General features: G+C 37.3%; 2 protein-coding genes across 2 annotated transcripts; both read left to right on the top strand.

Annotated features, from left to right (window-relative positions):
- The first annotated feature begins 7,009 nt into the window (after nucleotides 1-7,009).
- On the top strand, nucleotides 7,010-16,082 carry CPR14 (cuticular protein 14). The gene is made up of 4 exons (XM_029306718.2): nucleotides 7,010-7,121; nucleotides 12,805-12,938; nucleotides 13,775-14,055; nucleotides 15,645-16,082. Exons 1-4 carry the CDS (start codon nucleotides 7,107-7,109, stop codon nucleotides 15,647-15,649), a joined length of 435 nt encoding a protein of 144 aa, XP_029162551.1. The 5' UTR covers nucleotides 7,010-7,106; the 3' UTR covers nucleotides 15,650-16,082.
- A 2,404-nt stretch (nucleotides 16,083-18,486) lies between these two features.
- On the top strand, nucleotides 18,487-21,029 carry LOC114934090 (endocuticle structural glycoprotein SgAbd-8). The gene is made up of 2 exons (XM_029306719.2): nucleotides 18,487-18,705; nucleotides 19,165-21,029. Exon 2 carries the CDS (start codon nucleotides 19,166-19,168, stop codon nucleotides 19,562-19,564), a length of 399 nt encoding a protein of 132 aa, XP_029162552.1. The 5' UTR covers nucleotides 18,487-18,705; nucleotide 19,165; the 3' UTR covers nucleotides 19,565-21,029.
- The last annotated feature ends 799 nt before the right edge of the window (nucleotides 21,030-21,828 follow it).

Genomic DNA, 21,828 nt, shown 5'->3' with positions numbered 1-21,828 from the left:
AGGTGAAAAGTGAGCCTTGTCATAAAAATATTTTTAGTTATCGAAACCAATACGAGTGGTAATTGCTAGGATATTACACCGTACTCTCTCGAATATTGCACAACGATATTAGACATTCGAACGGTGCGACAGGATTCGCCAGTTGCAAACATCGATCGATGTCGCCTCATCTATTTCTGTTAACTCTTGCAAAGTTGTTTGAAGAAAAATATTAATCATAAATATTTAAAAAAAGAAGATGAGAAAAGGAGAAAGGGAAGAGAAGATTTCTCATTGTCTCCTCTTCGCGATGCGGCTTAATCCGAAATTTTGCAACGAGGCGCGTGCGCACGCATGTTTTCATGCAGATTTACAGTTGGATTTATTCGACACGTTTCGTCGTGAAAATCCGTTAAAGTGTCATAAGAGCCGCGTCGTGCACGGCAATCGCGCCGGAGCTGACGTTATTAAATGCAATTGCGCAACTCGCGCGCGAGAAGCAGCTCCAAAGGACGCGCTGGGCATTATGACATCGTGGCATGTAACGCGGCCTCTACGGGGCCCGCTACGCGTCACGCCTGCGGAGTGTGCCTTTGCGGTTTTGTATTACATGTAAAACGCCTGCACACGATCGTACAGGGGCGTACCTTACGATCAGAACCCGATCTCGAAAATGCCGCTCGTCGATTTTTTCTCCGCGCCGCAGAACGTCTTTACGATCCTACTTAACTAACAAGCGGATGCTCGACGATACGCGATTGGTTGGATATGCCGGAGAGTTCCATCGTTTGTATCGTACATAAATTTACAGGGAATATTATTAATGCTTACTCGTTGCATATAATTGCCGATCGTCTTTCTGGAATATAAAAACAGGTAAAATTGCAACGTGAGGACTAAAATGGATTTTATATATCTGTTTAAACTCTCATGAGAGATGATTATGTGAACTCATAGTTTTTACTGTTATAAATATCACATTATTTTATTGTACATGGCACATTATACATTATGTATTAAAATTCTATTATAAAACTCTTTCTCTCCCTAATGACTGTCATAATTAAACGACAGGAATATCCGCATTGCAGTGCTGCGGTAAAGTGTGACAGTCTATTCGCGCGATTATTAATAATGCTATCGACGTCTTTCCATCATCGGAGCAGGAAGCGAGCATTCACTGCACATCTCGTAGATATCTTTATTTAATTAATTCAATTGGCATTACTGTTTTATTGTTTGACGCGACATTGCATAGGCAGTAATTTAAAAAGACGGACTTCCTGCTCAGACGCATTCTCGCACGAGCACCTGTCGCACTTGTGGAAAATATTTTTACCTCGAATTTTTTATCTGCCGAGGGACATTTGCTTATCATAATCAAGTCAACTGACATTGACGTGTATGATTGTACGTAGCATTAATTGCTATTTGTAACTTATAAGCAAGATTATACATTCGATTATCTTCTTTATCCTGAAGACGATTTCGAATTAATCAGGATGTCTATGTCATCACTTTTAAATAAAATAAAAATACATTTTAATGTAAATTCTTGTTAAAGAAGTATAAAGAACGCGTCGTATATCAAATTTTCATAAAAAGATCGAGGTTTAAGATTAAGATTATTTTGATTAATAATTGAAATTTTACGAGAATGTGGAATATTTTTTTCTCATTCGCTCAGTTCTTTTCGATTTTCGAAATCTAAGCCGAAGATAAGATCGTGATTTGCATAATTCGTCATCTTAATCCTGCATACACAGATACACGTGTGTGTATATGTACTTACATCTCTGATAAGCGCACGCGCGATTTATGCGATCGCCTCAGCCTCTCAGCTGACTCCTCTCTCGAAATGCGGCATGATTTGTTTGTAGTCGTGTATGCATATAGTCCCTAACCATTCTATAGGAGACAACGAGGCTACCACCCATCGGAATGCAAATTGTGACTTTAACGTTGTGCCGATAGTCTCCTCTGGAGTCGGCCTGAAATGTTTCAACGGTCGCACCACAGCTGCACGTTTTTACATTGGATTATGCATCATGCCGAGGCGCATCGTCTCCTACGAGAGGAACGCCTTTCCTTTTCCCGCGCCGACATTCTTGTCAAAGTTTTCTAACAATTCTCTCCTCTCTGCATCATTTTTTTCATTTATTCAAACATATCGCTGTGAATTTTTGTGTACACATAAATAATAGCTTTTTTCTATTTTATTTAAACTCTGGTCACACTAGTTAATAAATTGTTTTATATTTTCATAAAAACTTATTAATGAAAATATAGATTTATATAAGAAATAAAAAAAGTCTAATAATTTTTACAAATTAAATTTATAAATTTTGAAAATATAAAGGAAATTATAAGATAAAAGGTCAGAAATGGAATATATTATATAGTATTTTATTTACTAGTAATTATTATTAGTAATTGCATATGAATTACACGTGTATAAAAAATATAGAAGTAAATGTATTTTTATAAGCAAATAAACATATCCATAATAAATATATCCATAGATATTTAAGGATAAATAAATAGGTTATTGAATAAAAATGCTGTCTCGATTTCAACATGTATGAAAATGATTCATCTGTTGTTATTGCACAAGAGATTGCTTATTAATTCACGATGCATTTTAGGTTTTCGTCCAACGTCATGTATATATGAGAAACGTGACTCGCGCAAGTACTGAATATTCGTTTTGGAGGATTGGCGCATTGTGCTCGGTTAGCACGATTCGTGCTTGCAAACTTATTAAATAACCAACAACGAAGGATTACGGTCGTGTATACCGTTCCTTTGGGTGATCTCGATTTCCCTCTTTTTCTATTGGCATTCCCGACGGAACAGCAGGAATGCCCAACGATCCAAATAGCCAATCTTAATTAGAATTTTTCAATAGGATTTATGTTTCAATCGTCCACATTCCCAGCGCGTCTGCGAGATTGAAGTACGTCGATGAAACCGATTAAGACAAAAAAATAATTATTTCATTCGTTTATTCACATCGCCACCGAATAAAGATTCAATTTCTTTTCTCAGGAAAAAGAGATATCAATTCATCTGCTTAATCTCTCTCTCTCTCTCTGGTCGCTTAAAAAAGGCTACATTACATATTATAGTTGATCGAGGATGAAAAAGCGTGCGCGTCTCTCTCTCTCTATTGATCTTTTAATTTTAAAAACTCCATAGTCACTTTATCGTACACAAGCGATTCTTTTCTGCTTTTGCTATATTTCAATCTTTTCATGGACCAAATCATCGAAAATGTTATCGAAATCGATATCGGATTGATAAGAATGAACAATCGCCGTGCGCGCCTTAAGGGTAAAGTCTTTCAGTCCGATCCGCTCGAGGACAAATCATCTTCCAAAGAATCGTGTGCATTCTATATAGTATCCCCGCGTCATGAATGACATGATGTAAATGTCGGTGTATGGCCGTGGTAAAGGCTCGCGAGAAAGGTTGCGTATATTCGACACGAGGAATTAATATAGAAGGATTACAATTCTCTCGAAGGGGAGAGAAGGAAAGGATCGGATCGAGTATTCCCGAGATTGACACCCTCTTTTCGAGACGCCTTTGCGAAACGAGCCTTTGATGAACGATCTACCTGGGCGGTCTACCTGATCGTTGGATGCGGCGCAAAAAGAAAAAAAATGAAACTATTCCGTGCGCGATTATTCATGCGAGATTACGGAAATTGATAAGACTCGCTTATATCGATAAGAGCGTATTCCGACGCTTGACTAGCATAGCGAAGGTGTTTATTGGGCCTCACGGCTATGAATGACTGGAAATTACGCAAAGCACGCGGTTGCTTGCTAAGGTTGCTTTGATGCGCCACACAATATCTGCGGGCGTATCTGTTGTTATCCGCCTCTTACGTGTATATCCACGGAACTGAAGATGCAAGTCGGCATGTCACTGATAACGTTTGCACGTATCGTTTCTCTCAGAAAACAATTACATAGCATTATTATGAAATTGGTAATACTTATCTTTAAAATTTGGAAAGAGTTAGTGCCATTTCAACTAGAGAAAGAGAGAGAGAGAAAGAGAGAAATAAAAACATTCCAGCGCAGAATCTCATTTTGGTAAACGTTGAAATATAGCGGCATTTTTCCGGATAGAATAAGAAACTTTTGTTCAATTACATTTTCACGAGAGCCATACTTTTTTCCGTGGCCACTTTCAAAATTAAACCTCGTTTTTCCGTCACGTTTTCTCGTCCGCTGAATTGCTACGTCTGTTTCAGGACGTCTCAACCATGCAGGTGGATTCGAAAGACCAAGTGACACGCAAAAGGACAAGAGATTATCAGCCAACACACGCGTTTCCCTCCCGCTCTGTCAACACTGGTAAGTTAGGAAAATGTCAAAAGTGTCAAGTCTTGCTCGGCGAATTCTCATAGAGGCGAAAGACAGCGGCTCTCTCGTACGAGCAGCTTAACCAGCGTCTAATTATACAAGCGATAAAAGTCGGATAGATTCTGTACACCCGAGAATTGAACGATCATCCCCGTTTCACCCGCAATTGCAAGATGCGACTCGACACGAGATACAAAACGGAGATCCCGAAGAATGCGTCGCGTAACGGTCACGTAATTCATTTCAAGGACTTGGCGTCGGTGTACTAAAAAAAAAAAAAAAAAAAAAAAGAAAAACGAGTCGTGACAAATAAAACTGCGTTTGCGATTCGCGAAAATTGTAAATCACCTGACCTTTTTTGGAGCGCCGACCACACAAATGTCAGAGTTGAATGAACGATTTCGGAGAGTCGGTCATCTCTCTAACAACTGGTAAGTAAATATATAAAATTGAGAAATAAATTACAAAAAATTTCTTGAATTAAAAATATAATTTACGTCAGGGGAGGTATATATAATACGATACATATAGCGTAATTTAACAGACTGGTTAAAGTCATATTTAACTTGCAAATATTCTTACATCTGTGTGAAAAAAAAACAGGAAAAAATGTTTTAAGTGTTTTAAGATAAGATTTATATGCATACAAAGATTTCGAAGACTAAACATTAGAATTCTCGGAATGTTTTCAAGTCGGAATATGCAAACGATACAAAATTGATGATAACACGACACTATACGAAATAACACCATTATATCGATTTCGGCGAATTTTGCAATAAATTATTTATGACTGTTTATGGTTTATCTTTTCTTTTTCATTGCGCTTCTCTTCTAGTAATCTATTCGCGGATTTATGATCTGGCGATAGTCGTAAAAGTCGAAAGTAGCCGGTAGCGATCGCAAAGGTCAATACGCGGTTCAATGTGGACGCCGTCACATTACAGAAAGAAACGGGAAATATTTTATACGTAAACACTAGATTCGTTCAACAAGTTACGAGAATTTCGATTTCCAGGAATATTGACACGCGCGCGAGTTGAAGCGCGAGTTGACGTTATATGGGTACTGCGCAATAATCTTTAATTTCTGCAACTTTTGCAAACCGTGAATTGTCATTGCAATAACCTTTTACAACATAATTATAATATTATAAATGCGACTTCCAAAACTTAATCGTGTATGAAAGAGAGTTATGCAAAAGGGATAATAAATATAAAATATACAAAAGTGTCTGTCTCTAAAAGCATTCAATAAATATACAATCATCATTAACTTTTAAGCAAGACAAAAATATGCAAATTGTAATAATAATGTGTAATGAAACTTTCTAGCATGTAATGAGGTGTAATGAAAAAGATATGGAAAAAGGATTTGTGTGTAGATTATGAAAATATATAAAAGATAGAAAAGATGGGAATAAAAATAGTTAATATGCAATTACATTCATTACATTCAAATGTACATATGTTAAATATATACGAATAGACACGAAACGTCGCGTCGTCGCGACGACAGCTGAATTACGCGCGCGGATCGTGTTTAGGATTATCCTAACGTAGGTTAAATTCAACAAGCGGCTTATCAACGACTTGACACGAGCGTATAAAGTATAGGTTTCCCGCATACATGCATTACTCTAATGCGCTATCGGGCTGCGTGTCGCGGTGTTATGAATGGTGTGAGGAAATCGCTGCGACGCCATGCCGATGCAACCGTAATCGACCTAGACATTGCATCCCTAGACACGCATCCAATGCTGGAGCGCGATGCACTTTGATCCACTTCGGAATCGCGATCTTATCAGTCGCGTCGCAAGATTTCGACGCGAGATTTCCATCGCTCATCTCCAATTTGAATAAAGAAAATATTGATCCATTCGCTAATAAAAGCTAAGAATTTAATATGTTGAATGTTGCAATTTTGTTTGATCTCTCTTAACGTTTTTATCGAGGAAAAATTAATTTTAAATTTGATGATCTTTTAGAAAAAAGATCTGTATATGTGAATAAATATTATAATATATTCCAATATTAATAAAAAAAATTTTTTTCAATTAGGAAGAAACTCTGAAAGCAATTGAATTTTATCGTAGATTTGCATGATTCTATAATAAAGAACTGTATTACATGTGCATAGTTTAGAAAGTCTTATACATTCTGTATACCTGGCTAAAATAAAAAATAAATTTTTTCTTATTTTGCTCATTAATAAGAAAATTGACAAATTGAATAACAAACAATAATGACATTCTAAAACAAGAAATATTTCTCTCTACATTGTTTCTATTGAGAATTATGAATTTTTCATTTAATTCTTGATGAGAAAAGAATATATTTATGACTTATGGGGCGGGAAATCCTAAACGATATCTTGTGTATCCCTTCTCGCGAAGGATGTGGACCGGATATCCGATCGCAAGGAATGTACCGGAATCAATCTCCACCGTTTACGTGTCCGGTTGGAGAGGGAAGGGAGGAGACTGACGTGGAGTGAGTGAAAAAAAAACGAACGGAGTCTCGACTCCTGATTCATTCCAGGCATTTTTCCGAAGATGCACTGGCCAGAAGAAGAAGAAGTGTATTGTGAAGAGAGGGCAGGGATGACCCCTTTCACTGCACCACGTTAGCATCGTCGTGTATATAAAGAGCCGAAGCATCTGACGAAGAAGCACAAGTACCACCAACCCATCTGCATCTCAAGCAAGAAGACTCTTCTGATCGTCGGACACCCGTGTGTGACAGAGAGATTATGTATACTATTAAGGTAGGTACAACACACTCGTCGGGCGCGGCTGTCCGCTGTTGAATCACGTCTCGTCAAGATCGCACCGTTTTCCCGCGAGCTGTCAGATATCATCATGTCGTCTTTCACCGTGATGCGATAGTTAGACGTGTGCAAACTAAGGGAAGAGAGCGAGAATTGGGTCTCGGAAATTCCGGGTCATTCATCATGCGCGGAATCGCGTTTGCGTTAAGTAACGACGAATGTCAGGTACCTCGGGCGAGAAGACATTTCGAGATTAGTTTAAGCGGAACCGGACTAGAAACCTTCGAACTTCACGCGCGATTTGTCGCCGGCGATACAGAATGACATTACGACGAGACGTTCAAGTTGCGCAAGTTTCACATCGCAACGTCTTTGACGTTATGCACTTGTATAATTAACCGTCGAGTTGAGAGAGAAAGAGAGAAAGAGAATGGTGTCGCAATAAGTCTGCCGCGATAAGTTTTATCGATTACTAATTACTTAAACTTAAATAAAGTGTCTCGGTCGCGTGTTTCTTATAATCCGGATCGCTAAAAAAATAAACTGCAAACTGCGCATTTACATGCTATATGTTGCAAGATAATGAAAGAAGATTAATATCGGTCATTTATTATAAACATGAGAAAAATATTTTTTATCTTCATTAAAAAATTCGATATCAGCTACAAACGAGAGATGTAAAAATTAAAAAAGAAATGAAAAATTGAAATATTTTTATTATTTTGCAAAGAAATTTATGACAGATAGTAGATAGTCAGTCGAATGATCCGTCAAATCTAAGGAAAAAGTCATCGTGCATTGAACACGATCAATGCTATGACTCGCGTAGATTTCGTTTCGCACTGAATACAAACGCGAAGCGAGCTTATCGATAATGGAGGGAACGTTAGATAGCTTTTTCAGCGAGTTATTATAAGGAAGACTTTCGTGCTTGCATTTACTCCGCTCGGGAAAATAAATTCAAACGCCATTCGGGATCCTCTCTCCTCCGACGCGAGCGTCCGATATCAGCAGAATTTTTCACGAGGAGCCGTTCGCGGAAATGAACCGATAAACTTTGTGCGACTTCGGCAATTTTTCCGACACGCTTTCCGTATATTAATAAATATGAAATACGCGTAGCTGTTAGCTGCTCTCGCGATAGCGAAAGCGACATATTCGTATACGTATGCATCGTGTATCTCGCACAGACGAACCTTCTCCCCCCAGGAAAAAAAATTCTTAAAAACTCTAAAATATCACTGTATCCGAAAATGCGCCCTTGTATCTTATAAGTTACATGCCAGAAACACGCGCGCGTCCCCTTTTGCCGTTTACATAAAAATGTGTTATCTTCTAGTTTTGAAAGTAAGGAACTTCGCTTGTATAGAAGCTTTGATATTCAATACAACGCGTTTATATCGCTCAAGGATGGCGTAAAAGTACAAAGACGTATCGCGAAAACCCGCGAACCTTCGTTCCTATATATAGATACAATAGAGCTTATTCTCACCTTAACGCCAAATCCGGCTGTCTGGTTCTAGATGCCACATGCGATGCACAAAGCGTTAAGATTCATAATGGAATAATACGGACGTTGCAATGCTCTTTGTAATTTCGCTTACATAATGCGAATTATAAATAAAACACGCGTTTTCGTAACAGTAGATTTTTGAAAAATAAAAAGAAATAATTAAACGGGGAAGAAAAATATATTTATTCGTGTCGCGATGCTCTTATGACACTTGCCGCACGTGTCTATTTACAGTTTCTTCATCCTTTTGTAATATCGTTGTGTTTCTTCGTCGTCTAATTCGAGGGTCCGCGTCACTCTGCTAATGATTCTATTTTATGCTAAAACGTCTGCAATGTATTCCCGCGTCTTTGTTTCCTCGCAAGAGGGTTGCTCCGCAACGCTAAAGTATTGTCAAGTATTGTCGGTCAAGGTGAGATAATAATTTTAACGGCCATTTTAAGTATCATTCATATATTACTCGTGACGTAAGTGTCATCTGTGATGCATGTGGTGCATACATACCGAATAAATACAGAATTGCGAATATAATTGTCATAATGAATGGGACACTCCATGAAAATTGCGTCATACGGTGCATACTTGGCGACACTTTTTTCTTTATAAATGATAATGGCACGCACTCTCTCTCTCTCGCAAAGTGCATTCGTCGGTATACGCATATGTATGGATATTATTTTTGATGATCCGTTTCGTTAAGAAAACGAGCTGACACAATTCTGCTGTACGTCATTTGTACGGTTAATGATCTGTTAATTATGATTATTTGCGGGAACGTTACGAAATTCGGAACAGATACAAACTGTTTGCTTATAGATAATTAATGCAAATTTTATTATTTACATCGCATTTACATGTTAAAATGCAAATTTCAAATATGTGTATTTTATATTTGCCGTAGATTATGTAGATAAACGATTTTACGATTTTAAGAGTTTTGAAACATACAATTTAATTCAAATGCAAAAATATTTCGACAAGTTTCGGACATGGGCAAACATTTGTATGGTATATGTACGCGTAAATGTATATTTTCAAGGTAAATCGTTTGATGACTTGAAACGGAAGTGCATATTCTGCTTGCTTGCAGAATGTCATTGAAATTGGAATCCTCAATGTCAGCTCGTCGAGCGCAAGGTATATCGGTTTCCCGGCAATCTTCAATGAATATAACAGCATTGCCTTCATAGAGATGAAAAAAAGAAGATTCCTATCTTATATCTCGTTAATCAAATTTTATTACCGTTCTTTAGCACAATCGGCTCCTCCGAGAGATTGTTTTCAAATTGCAGCATTGCAGCCTTACGTAACGTGAATCTGATTACCGTAGTTACAACGTAATCAAGCTTGTTACAAAGATCAACATTGTTAACAATCTTCCACCTAGAGGTAAATGCGAAACTTCGATCTCGTAGCTAGTTCTCTTTGGTCTTACGAGCAAGATCTAAGGAATACTTACCAACTTGGCATGCAGGGAAATTCGAGTGTCGCTTTTCGAATATTTTTCCTGCCGGCGAACACAATTTAAACGGTCCTATTTATATAGAAAGTCTCTCTTTGGTGAACTCAATTTTCCCCTTGAATTCACATTATCATGTATATATTACAATATACGTAACTACACGATGTTTGCTGTATCCGTTAAACAACATTATATACTGAGAGCTGTTATACAATGTCGTCATTAATATTAAAATCAGCTGGAGAGAATTCAATATCAGACGTTTCGAAGGAAGGTTTCCCTGCGTGATCCTGCGACCTTAGAAGGTATATAGAAGCGTTTCTCCCTCTTTCATAATCCACGTCGCATATTATATGTTACCCAGAACCGGTGCTTCGACACGATGCTGTCATTACATGATAATCCTTGCCGCGTCGTCACTCGCTTCAACAACGAGATTTTCCGCACTTTGTCATTTTTCTCGATGGCTTAATAACAGGCTCGCCGATCAATTAGCATTTTAAATAACAATTCCGTTCGCTGAGGTAACAATTACACGAGCGCGAGGCGTGAAGTAATCATCTCGAGATACTTGTAACCGAGAAGAAAAGGGAGGAGAGGATCTTGCGCGAGAAATTTAGCGCCTCGAAATGCGCCGTTACGATCATTAACGACGCCGACCTTCAGCCTCCCTCAAAATTACACGTATCGAAAGGTAATTAGCAATCTCCGGTTGACTGGTTAACGGGAAAGCAAATGTCGATCTTCGATATACAAGCGTAGGTAGTTTGCATAAGTAGTTTTTTCGATGAAAATGTCTGGCTCGTTTGCGAATATCTCGAATGTATCCTCAAAATGAAAGGTTTAAGCTTTGTTTTTTTTTAACTCTTATATAGTATAGGTATATATACTTTTAATTAGAAACATTTGCAGAGTTTTATTTTTGTTTCGGAGAAGAGCAAAAAATATGGAATATGTTTTGATTTCAAATTTGAATTAAAAGCTTTAATTTTGATATAGTGTGTTTTGCAAGATTTGGGATGACTGAACAAATTTGATAATTCTTTCTTTTGCTTGTTAGGATTAAAATGCACATGATGTCGCACAAAAATCATGATTGTAAATTACACGTGACAGCTTCGTTAATCTACAGGCTTTACTGGGACGGCTCTTTAATCGCTCGTTGCTCGATTAACGGGAAATCAATCGAAACGATTCTCTGATGCGCATTTCATTGCATGACAGTCATGTGTTTGAATTGGAATTCAAAAATCCAGCTCGGTTGAAATTTACATAGGAAACGAGAAAAGGGGACAAAGAGATACGCGCCAACTATTATTAATTGAAATTAACTGCGGGAGCTTGAAATTTACGAATTCGCTTTGCGCGGATATCTTTCGTATATTAAGCTTGAAAATAGTTTGTCAGTCATAGTATTAGCACAAGCCAATTTTGTCACTATTATTTCTAGTAGAAAGTTTAACAAGGTATTATTTTGAAAATTTACAAAAAATTAAAAAAAAATAAAAGTAAAAAATCATGTGCAACACTTATAACATCTATTAATATGTTTTTATCCATCAATTTCAATTCTAAGTAACTCAAGGAGAGATACGTGTGATGTACTATAGGTTTTTAATTTTAATTTTCAAAAACAAAGCAACAATGAGATGAGTAATTAATTAAGACCGGTTGACATTTCTGACACGATGATTTGTGGTCGTTTCCAGCTAGATTGAAGTCTGATGAAGTTCGTGAATGAAATTACACGTTCACTTCGTGTTCGTGTACAGAAAAACGGGCGCGTTGCTCGGCACCACTTTCGTCTTGTCATTACATGCTGTATTTCATAATGTCATTTGCAACTGACGTAACTGCGCCTTGCAATTTCTAAGCATTATCATCCTTAGTTGCCCTTTGCAACCGTGCCCCACATATATACATATACCCTCACACACACACACACACACACACACACACACACATATATATATATATACATGTACAAACAGACACATACACGATCGACCTAATTCGCATATACCTACTTTTACGAATTCTATGAATATTTGAGCGAAACCGAAAGATTTTGCTGACACGCGGTATATCGAGGACTGAAATTCCATTGTCCGAGAATCTTCCCATTTATCTCGCAAAAGTAACCGGGGATTCCGATTACCACAGTTTGGCATCAAAGGGAATCACTGTCATTGCCGAAATTCACATCAATTTTCAGAGGAATTCGCAAATTTAATCCATCAATCGTTTAATAAACTTGGTTTTTGTCGAAAGCGACTAACATAATTACGTTGTAATCGTTTTTTCTTCTTGGTTGGTTAATCTTTTTGCGCGAAAATTCCACCGCGATGCATCGTTATTATGAGATCGTGAAAATTATTTATTCGACGCGATAATAAAATAACACGCTCGCGCATTTACGGTCCGCCGGCATTGAGACATTAAAGCGACATTACGCGCGCAACGTGAGGCAACAGCGAATTTTCCACGCTTGCGAAGCGCGATGAGTTCGAATTCCGCAAGTTCCAAGCTAGCGATGACTTTCAACGAGGCACCGCTTTATCTCACTCACGTATATGTCGTGTCGTTTGACAAAAGTATTCTTTTTTTTTCTTTTGTAGAATACTCCATTCTCTTAATAGATAATAATTTGTATTCTACAAGATTGCGGTATTGTTAAGTCACTGATATAAGATAATTATTGACAGGTGTTGGTGGCAGTCGTACTTTGTACGACGGGCACATTGAGCGCACCACAAAGACCGTCGGGTGGCGCGGACAAAGATGCGGTAATCACATCTCAGCAGCTCGAAGTCGGCTTCGACGGTAATTACATTAACAAGTAAGTTGCGCCGCCAGAATTCTCCATTACGAATTTCTCAAAACAATTTTAATAACTAATGATAATCAAAGGAATATCTTTTCATTCGATATAAAGCAAACGTAAGATGTGTAAAAAAAATTTTTTTTATTGTAACAAGTTCGTCCGTCATAGAAAATCCATGTTTTGGACAAAAATTCTCCACAAACATTCCGCGCAACCCACGCTTGACATTCGCATAGGTATCCTTTTCGCCTACCGATCGCATACACGAGGAAGACAATAGATACGGAGAAGGTCGGCAGATGCCTGCATATATCAGGTACCTGATGACACCGGTTTGCTTGGCACAGCTGCCAATTGTCGCCCACAAATGATCTGCCTTCTGCATAACTCCATTGTTATGCGCGAGTGGGAGCAGTCGCTACTGTGCCGAGGACTTTTCTCCTCTCTCCACGACTGTTTCTATTTTCTTCTTCGTGTATCGTTCTGGGACCATCTGTGGTCGCGTGACGCCTCTCGAATTCACATTTTGCCCTCATGTGAACCGCGCTTACATTCCTCCCTGACGATAACATTTAATTTCTTCTCAACCTAATCGTGTAATTATTTAACTACCTGTTAAACTTATTAGTAAGGATGTAAAATCTGGTAAATTGTAGGGATAAGTTTTCCTGGGTATATTTGCAATTATTAAATTAACAAGGATGTCTTCGTATTTATACATGTCTACACATCTCTACATTTAAAACATGATATTAAGAAAATCGACTTAAATTTTCTGTGAGCATAAATATAAAAAAATTATGTGATATTATTATGACACTATTGTTACGCTAATTGCATTGTCATGTCAGCTTCGAGACGAGCAACGGGATCAGTCATCAGGAAACAGGTCAGCCGAAGAATGTGGACAACGAGACGCCGGTCGTCTCACAGGGTTCGGACGCGTACGTAGCTCCGGACGGCCAACAGGTCAGCATCACGTGGCTGGCGGACGAGAATGGTTTCCAGGTGCAAGGCTCTCACATCCCGACGGCGCCGCCCATCCCTCCAGAGATCCAAAGGGCGCTCGAATGGAACGCCGCTCATCCCGAGGAGGACGACGGAGGTGACCGCCCGAGACCACCACCAAGAGGTAACAGACTCTCGTTGTAAAGTCACTTCAATAGGACGAAGACTTTGGAATTTTTTGTTTGCATGTTTTACCTGCGGATTATCTTGCGGCGATGCATCAATAAAGATGGAGATTATCCTGCGTTTCGGTGATGCAATAAAAACATGATCTTAAATTGCGAATATAACGTATATAATCGTGAACGTTTTAATATTTCGACATTTAATTAAAATTGTAAGATTTAACAGAAATAACTAAATCTGTTAAAATATTTGCGTAAATAAGTTACAGTGCGAAAAAAAGCAATAGATTTTTAATTTGATACGAAGATACGAAATAATACATATATACCTATCGCGAAACGTTCGCATACGAGATTTATCGCGAGCTCGAGAATATAATTAGGGGAGATTAATAATCAAACGTGCGACTTCAAAAGGTACGGGGCGTTTGAAACGGCATTTCTACACCCTCGAGGGATATCACTCGTGTGGCTACGTGACGCTGCGTGGTAGAAATGAAGTTTCTTTGTGTTCCACAACCGGAGGTTTAATTAATTTCATAATTGGAAAAAGCGCCTCTGTCCCAGAGTTTAATCACGCAATTTTCCTTTCTCGTCGCGATCGCATTTCGGCTGAAATTTGATCGTGTGTGCGATTTCTCGTGTACGAAAAACGACAGTAATCGAATTCTGTTCGCAGGACAGAAGACACTTTCGGATAGGTAGAATAAATCGGTGGTAAAAATCCCGCGATGAAATTGATTTACGTCGGACAATCCTGATCATAGTCGGTATAGTGACTCGTTTTGATCAAGCAGCCGTTTAAATTTCTCTTTAATTTAAGCAACGCCTCGTTCTCTGTGTTTCGAACACACCCGGAGTAAATCAGTTTACTCAATCGCGATTCGGCAGTGGTTCACGAGACTCGCTCGTGACATCGTTTAATTCACTTCAGTCCTGAACTCGAAATTGAAATTGGTCTAATTGTAAATCTGGGCGCGTCGGTGAACCAGAAATATATCTTTGTGGCGAGGAACGAAAACAATTTCGGCGTACGTTAATCACTTTTACGGAGCGAAATCTGGTTACTCCGTATGTGGAGATACGCGCCGGAAAAGGCTTCATATTCGCCAATAATAGACCTGTTCAAAACAGACTCATCAAAAGTTACGATGCGGAAATGTAATCGCAAATCGCCATTTTCCATCGCAATTTTCCATAGATTGTTCTCAAATCATTTATCCTATATACTATATACCTATAAAAATCGACCTGGATATATTTGTGTAATTATTTTATTTCTCATTTCAAATTTCTTATTTTAAGTTTCTTATTTATATATTATACATATATTTTTGCTTTATCTATATATATTATTCCGTATTCCCATATTCTAAAAATAAATTTTCTCTATTTTTGATTATATTGTATCATTTCGCCATCTACTGCTATGTCCACGCATACATATATATATTGACCTGGAACACAATAAAGCGTCTACCTATGTATGTGTAACTACGTTAACGTACATGCTACCGTACTCTGTAACTTGCCTCCGTTAAATATTTCAGACACCGTCCTCACGCTCCCGGTTTACCTTCTGTTGCAGGTTAATCAGCTCAACTTTACTTCAAACGTGACCTGATTCCGAGCCAGCTTGCCATGGATAGAACCCGACCCCGAGCTTTCGACGCAAACATAAAAATAAATATAGTGTGGTATATTAATCTAGAGGATACAACGTAACACGAAGACAAGGCATGAGACACCGGTATATAATAAGCAATATACTCTCCCGAGATGATTCTTTATCTTACTTTTGTATAGATGGAAAATAAAGCGCACTGTTCAGCCAGTTTCACCACCCGTGGAGGGACGGCGCCGTGCCGAGATGCACACGCGTCGCCTCCGCACGCAAGAAACGAGAACGAGACGCGCGCGCGCGCGAATCGTTTACGCGCGCGCTCGTCGATCGTTAATTAGTATATACGTATACTTAACTTGTGATTTTTGTATATAAATAAAAGCGTTTTGCCCAAGTTGAAAATCTTGTTGCAATTCTCGATCGCTTTATCCTTCCCATCCTTGGATTCGTATTTTCTTCTTCTGCTAGAAGTTAAACCAAGTTAATGCATGTATGCCATATATATGTGCCGTAAATTGTTCAATAAATAATAAATGCGGCTTCAGCAAATTTTATTTTTCCAGTTATATTTATTTATTATCTCTTTACTAATAAATTGCGATAAAAATATACAAATTTTATCTTACATTAAAGTTGCATTTGTATTATTTTTTTAATGAGATGTTATATTATATCTATATATATATATATAACTACAGGTTTCTTATTGCTTATTGCATGATAGAATAACATGTAGACATATTATATAAAGGTCATGAAAAGTTAGAAGGAATATTAGAAATAGTTCTTAAAGTACATACTTCGATGAATTACTTTTCATCATGTAGATTTTTATTTTTCACAATATTATTTATTTTTCTCATCGCGTTGCAACGAAGATATTCATTTTCCGACTCTGTTATTTAGATATCAAGCCATCAGAGAAGACTTGCGTGCACGCGAATAATTTTATGAGAAGATAGAGAGAAGCATTCTCGCTTTACATACGCATTGGTTATAAACGCAAAACACGCGGCATAAATACAGCGAATGCTAAATAATTGCAGGAGGGCTCGCGTTTATGTCGCTAAAAAATATTTCCTCCTCGTGTCTCGCTCTTCCTTCGTTAAAAAGGTTAAAAACTGCGGATGCATCTTCGACCTCGCGCGTTATTATACGATTTATCGCTTCGTGTACATTTTTAATTTGCCCATTATTTTCGGAGAATGAATGTTGCTTCGCCTAGGGAGCAGTAACCTGGCGTATCTGACAACGAATCCGTTTCAACAATGAGTGCTAAATAAAAAAGATTGATGACTCGCACGCGAACGTATACTATTGTATTACACAGAGCGTCGCGGAAAATCTCCGACTACGATTTCAATGACGCGTCCTTTTACGAAATGCAGTGCTTTGTGATTACTGTATATGCGTGCATACGTATTTCGTCGAGTAAATGCATTTATGGAGATTGACAAGATGATTCAATAGTCAATAATGAAACTGCATTACGCAAGTAAAGCTAGAGAAGCTCACGAAAATGAAATGTCCAATGAACACAATTCTTGGTGTGATGTGACAACATTCGCGCGATGCTATTTACTTATATCACTTGCTAATAAATAAATATATCGATCGCTTTCATCAAGCTGATGTATTTTTTGTTTCAACTGGCTTCGATATATGCCTCATGTTTAAAGATCTGTCTTAATAACATTGATAAAGAAATGGAAAAAATTTTATGCAAAGACTCACTTCCTCGTTAGAGATAGATTTTTATGTACGTTATAAATAATGCTACATATTATAAATAATGGTTTTTACATCCACAGCATTACATGAATTACTTCGTTCATTGCGACATTTTAATCTCTAACTCATTTTAGTCTGATTATATACACTTTTCTATTTAGTTTTTTAATCTCTATCTGCTATTTCCAATCTTTGTATAACTTACGTAATTGTCCTTTTTGAATCCGCATAAATATAATCTTTAAACATAAACTTCAAAGTTAATTGAAGCTTAATCGCGTTTATTTCTAGTAAAATATGACGGGGAGAATCACGTGGGAGGTGAGAAATAAATATTAACTAAATTATATATTTACAAGAACGATGCTTAATAATTTCATCGCGCTATAAATATGCAAGAAAATTTAACATTGGATGCAAACAAAATATATTTGAAAAATGTCAGTTGCGATATCGAATAATTAACGCTTTATAAAAGAGGCATGGCTATAAATGAGCAAAGCTACAAAAAGCTGGACGCGTACATGAAAATTGCCACAAAAGGATTCGAATGGATATAAATGTTCCAACGACCCGTCGTATACGTCGCAGCTGTCGGGCGTTAATAATAAAAAATTACCCGAGTGCAATGCACATCGATCGCGAAAGGAATCCCGAGGAAAAACGAATGGATACACAAAGTGCGTTTCAAAGGTTAAATCACTGTATGTAGTATTTGCAACACATACTTGAACTCTATCCGTTTATCTACTTCTTTACAGAAATGTGCACAGACAACATGGTAGTTATATACTGAATTTTTCATTCCCTTTCACAAAGATTCGCGGATTAAAATTTCAAATAAATTTTACATTCTAATCACACATGCAAGATTTCGTTATATTGCATTTGTGATTTCTTTTCGCGTAGATCTTATATAAAAATAATCGATATTATTCAAACGTTAGTGATAAATATTGATGATAACGAGACAGTTTTGTGTATGTGTCTGCAACGTGTATGTCGAAAGCGCAGTGGCAGAAGTATAAAATTTCCGATACGTATTCGGAATCGTGATATAAAAGTAAAAGAAAGCGTTTCTTTTGTAGCGTGTGCATCAGTCTATAATAAAGTTCGAACCGGTATCATCGAGTGGCATTTGAAGCAACGTCGACGATAGCATAGGATACCTCGATCTATAAAAGGCGAATGCAAAGATAAACGCTCGTCAGTAGCATCGCGTTCGTAATATCTGGAAAACGAAGTATTACTTGAAATAAGAGAGTTCAGAATTGCCTGCCGGTTGAATCTCAAAGTACGTTGTCGCAATTATATATAGTTTGTATAGAATTTATTTTATATTTAAGACATTTTTTATACTAAAAAATGCTTTTTGCTTAATAAATTCCGAAATTATTTAAAACGTATATGCGTATAGGTATATGTACATATTTCTTGCTTATATTATACGTTTATTGCAGCTGTAGTTTTTACAAGAGAAAATTCTATCTGTCAGATAAATGTGCGAGATAAAAGCAAAAGTTATTGAGATCTTTATAAATTACAAATTTGTCATTTTTATATAGTTCTTAATTTTTCCCTATTATATATATACGAATTTTTTAATTAACACTTAATATAAATCCGCTCGATATAAATCGAGTATTGTAGCCGCGAGAATATTTGCATGAAATTACAAATGAACGGCGCAATACGATTGTGATCAGCAGTCAAGCGTTAGACAAGTCCCTAATCCATCTCCTATCCCCCTCAGGATGAATCCGCACGTAATTATCTTGCTGAGCCTGGCGGCAATAATATCAGCGGCGAACGAGCCGATAGCTATCATCAGGCAGGAGCAGGACGTCAGCCCGGACGGTAGCTTCTTCACGAAATGGGAGAGCGCCAACGGGATAACCTTCGAGGAACAGGGGGTGCAAAAGAATTCCGGTCAGAAGGACAAAGAGGCCGAGGAGGTGCGCGGCTCGGTCACGTGGACCGCGCCTGACGGACAGAAGATTAATCTCGGCTGGCTGGCGAACGAGAATGGCGCCACTTTCCAAGGGGCGCATCTGCCGACTCCGCCACCCCCGCCGGAAATTCCGCCTGTCATCCAGCGCGCCCTCGAGTGGATAGCCGCTCACCCTTACAAGGAGGAGATAAACAGAGTGTAATCGCTGATGCGGTTTTGCTACAAACAAGCTTTGACCGATCATGTAGTTGTACATGTTTAACTTGACGTCGTATGTGAATAAAATTAAAAAGAAAAAAAAAGAATTTATTTATAAAAATCTCTTCTGTATACTCTAAACAAACCTGTCATTTCATTCCTTGTGAGTGTATTCAACGACTTGATGAAACAATCACGCGTGCTGTGTACGATTAATTGGAGTAATTGTGATAAACTGGGATAAATATGTGATATTGAAACGTTTCGCCAGAGGGATAAACTCAGTTACAAAATTATTGAAATTGATAACAGCTTGTTTAATATATATTATCAGATTATTAAGAAGTAATTACGCTATCAATTATAACGTTGCAAAATATGACGTTATACACGCAGTGTTTGCTTCGATATAACATAATTATCTTGTTTGACTGTATAATTTAAACGATTCTATCTTCCATCGGCTTACCGCAGAGAATGGAGTATGCAAGGATAAGGGAGGGGGAGGGGGAGAGGAAGAGAGAGAGAGAGAGAGAGAGAGAGAGAGAGTTATTGATTTAAGATCAAAACATCTTGTAAACTTTAGACCTAATAATGCATATGTCTGTACAGGTCCAAGAATATAAATGTATCCATCGGTCACTTCGGATGTATTTTATAGAATAATTATATTATAAAATATTTTATAGATTTGTAATTATAATTATTTATTCTTCTATCTAATGCAATAGAAAGAAAATATTTGCCAATGCATTTGAAAATATATTGCTATCTCTCTCGAAGGTGAAGGCACTTTTGATTGTTAAGTAATTGAAAGCGTAAACAATCGATATTTACCCTTTCGACATACATTCTTCACCTATCTCATTAGAGAATTTGCGTTCTGTGAGAGACTATCTGACGTGAGAATAGCAAACTCATCAAGTTAGGTGTGGACACACGCCTCTGTGGTAATAGAAAAATCCGGGTCAGAAATGGTCATTGCGGCTAAGGAGAAAGACGAATCGTTATGTAAGTGAGTGATAGCGAGAGTTTCTTGCTGCCGCATTGTCAACCACATCGCCTTTTCGAAACCAGATATACAAATAAAGCGGTAGCTCGAGCAATTAGACTGCGGGTGAAATGTGCATCACTGAGAAGAAGAGAGAGAAACAGGTTTGTTAAGTTGATATATTACTAACATTAAAATACGAAGGTAAATGAATAAATAATAAAATAACTAAAAATGAAGAATATAATATTACACAAATGACCAAAAATGTATAAATTGTAGAAAGTATTGTAGGCTTTCTGTTCTACATAGCTTGAAATTATGTTAACAAGATGTACATATATATACATAGGGTTTACTTACGTATAATTAGAATGTTGCATATTATTCTATAGTAATTATACACTAATAGATGTTGCTGTTCATTTTAGTTAAACGAGCAAATATAAATAAATATAAATCAATCTCTTTTTCACAATTTTCCACCGTTTATTTTTTAATTTGCTTCTCCTTCATTTTACTTTTTCTTCTTTAATTTTCTCCCTTTTGGCTAAAATGATTATCATCAAAATGAATGTGAGCGTAAACAAGCACGGATTGCTCGTCTGCGGGAATATTCACATACGCCAATTATTTCGCTAAATTGTTTACGGAGGCACGCGTATATGTGTTACGTTCGTGCGCCACCGCGTTTAATTTGATAATTAATACCAAGCGGCCGCTTCATAATTCGGTTATAAATTCTGCGAATCATGTTTCTTGATTGCGGCAGTAATTTCGATTCGACGGCACGATCATAATCGGTATTTGTTGAATTGCGAGCGCAAATAAGACTGCGATAGGTGGAATTAATCGAGGCCGGATAATCGAATTTATGGAACTATTAATAAACATTATGAGTCGCGTTGGCGGTATCGCGCCGATGTATCGCCGATACATCGCATCCTAATGCATATTCAGATTAATATTTTGTCAAACGTGAAATTGTTATAATATTTGTAAAATACGACGGTACGAATATTATAATATAATACCAATATATATATATATATATATATATATATATAGTAAAAACGACATTCGTTTTGCGCAATGAATGTACTATACATATCGAAATGTATACCGGAGAAAAGAATTTCACTTTCTCTAACCACAGATGATAAAACTCATGTTAAGAGAAATGCTGTTATGTTAATAATATGGAATTAATATCTGATAAGTCAATTTTTATTGAATTTCAAATATCAGAAATAATGTGTAAATATTAATCGTTTTCC

This window comes from Nylanderia fulva, unplaced genomic scaffold (assembly GCF_048542155.1).
Source record: "Nylanderia fulva isolate GAGA-0341 unplaced genomic scaffold, ASM4854215v1 Scaffold45, whole genome shotgun sequence".
NCBI classification, from domain to species: Eukaryota; Metazoa; Arthropoda; class Insecta; order Hymenoptera; family Formicidae; genus Nylanderia; species Nylanderia fulva.
The sequence above is the reverse complement of the archived record's forward strand: the minus strand, read 5'-3'. Positions and strand labels throughout refer to the sequence as shown.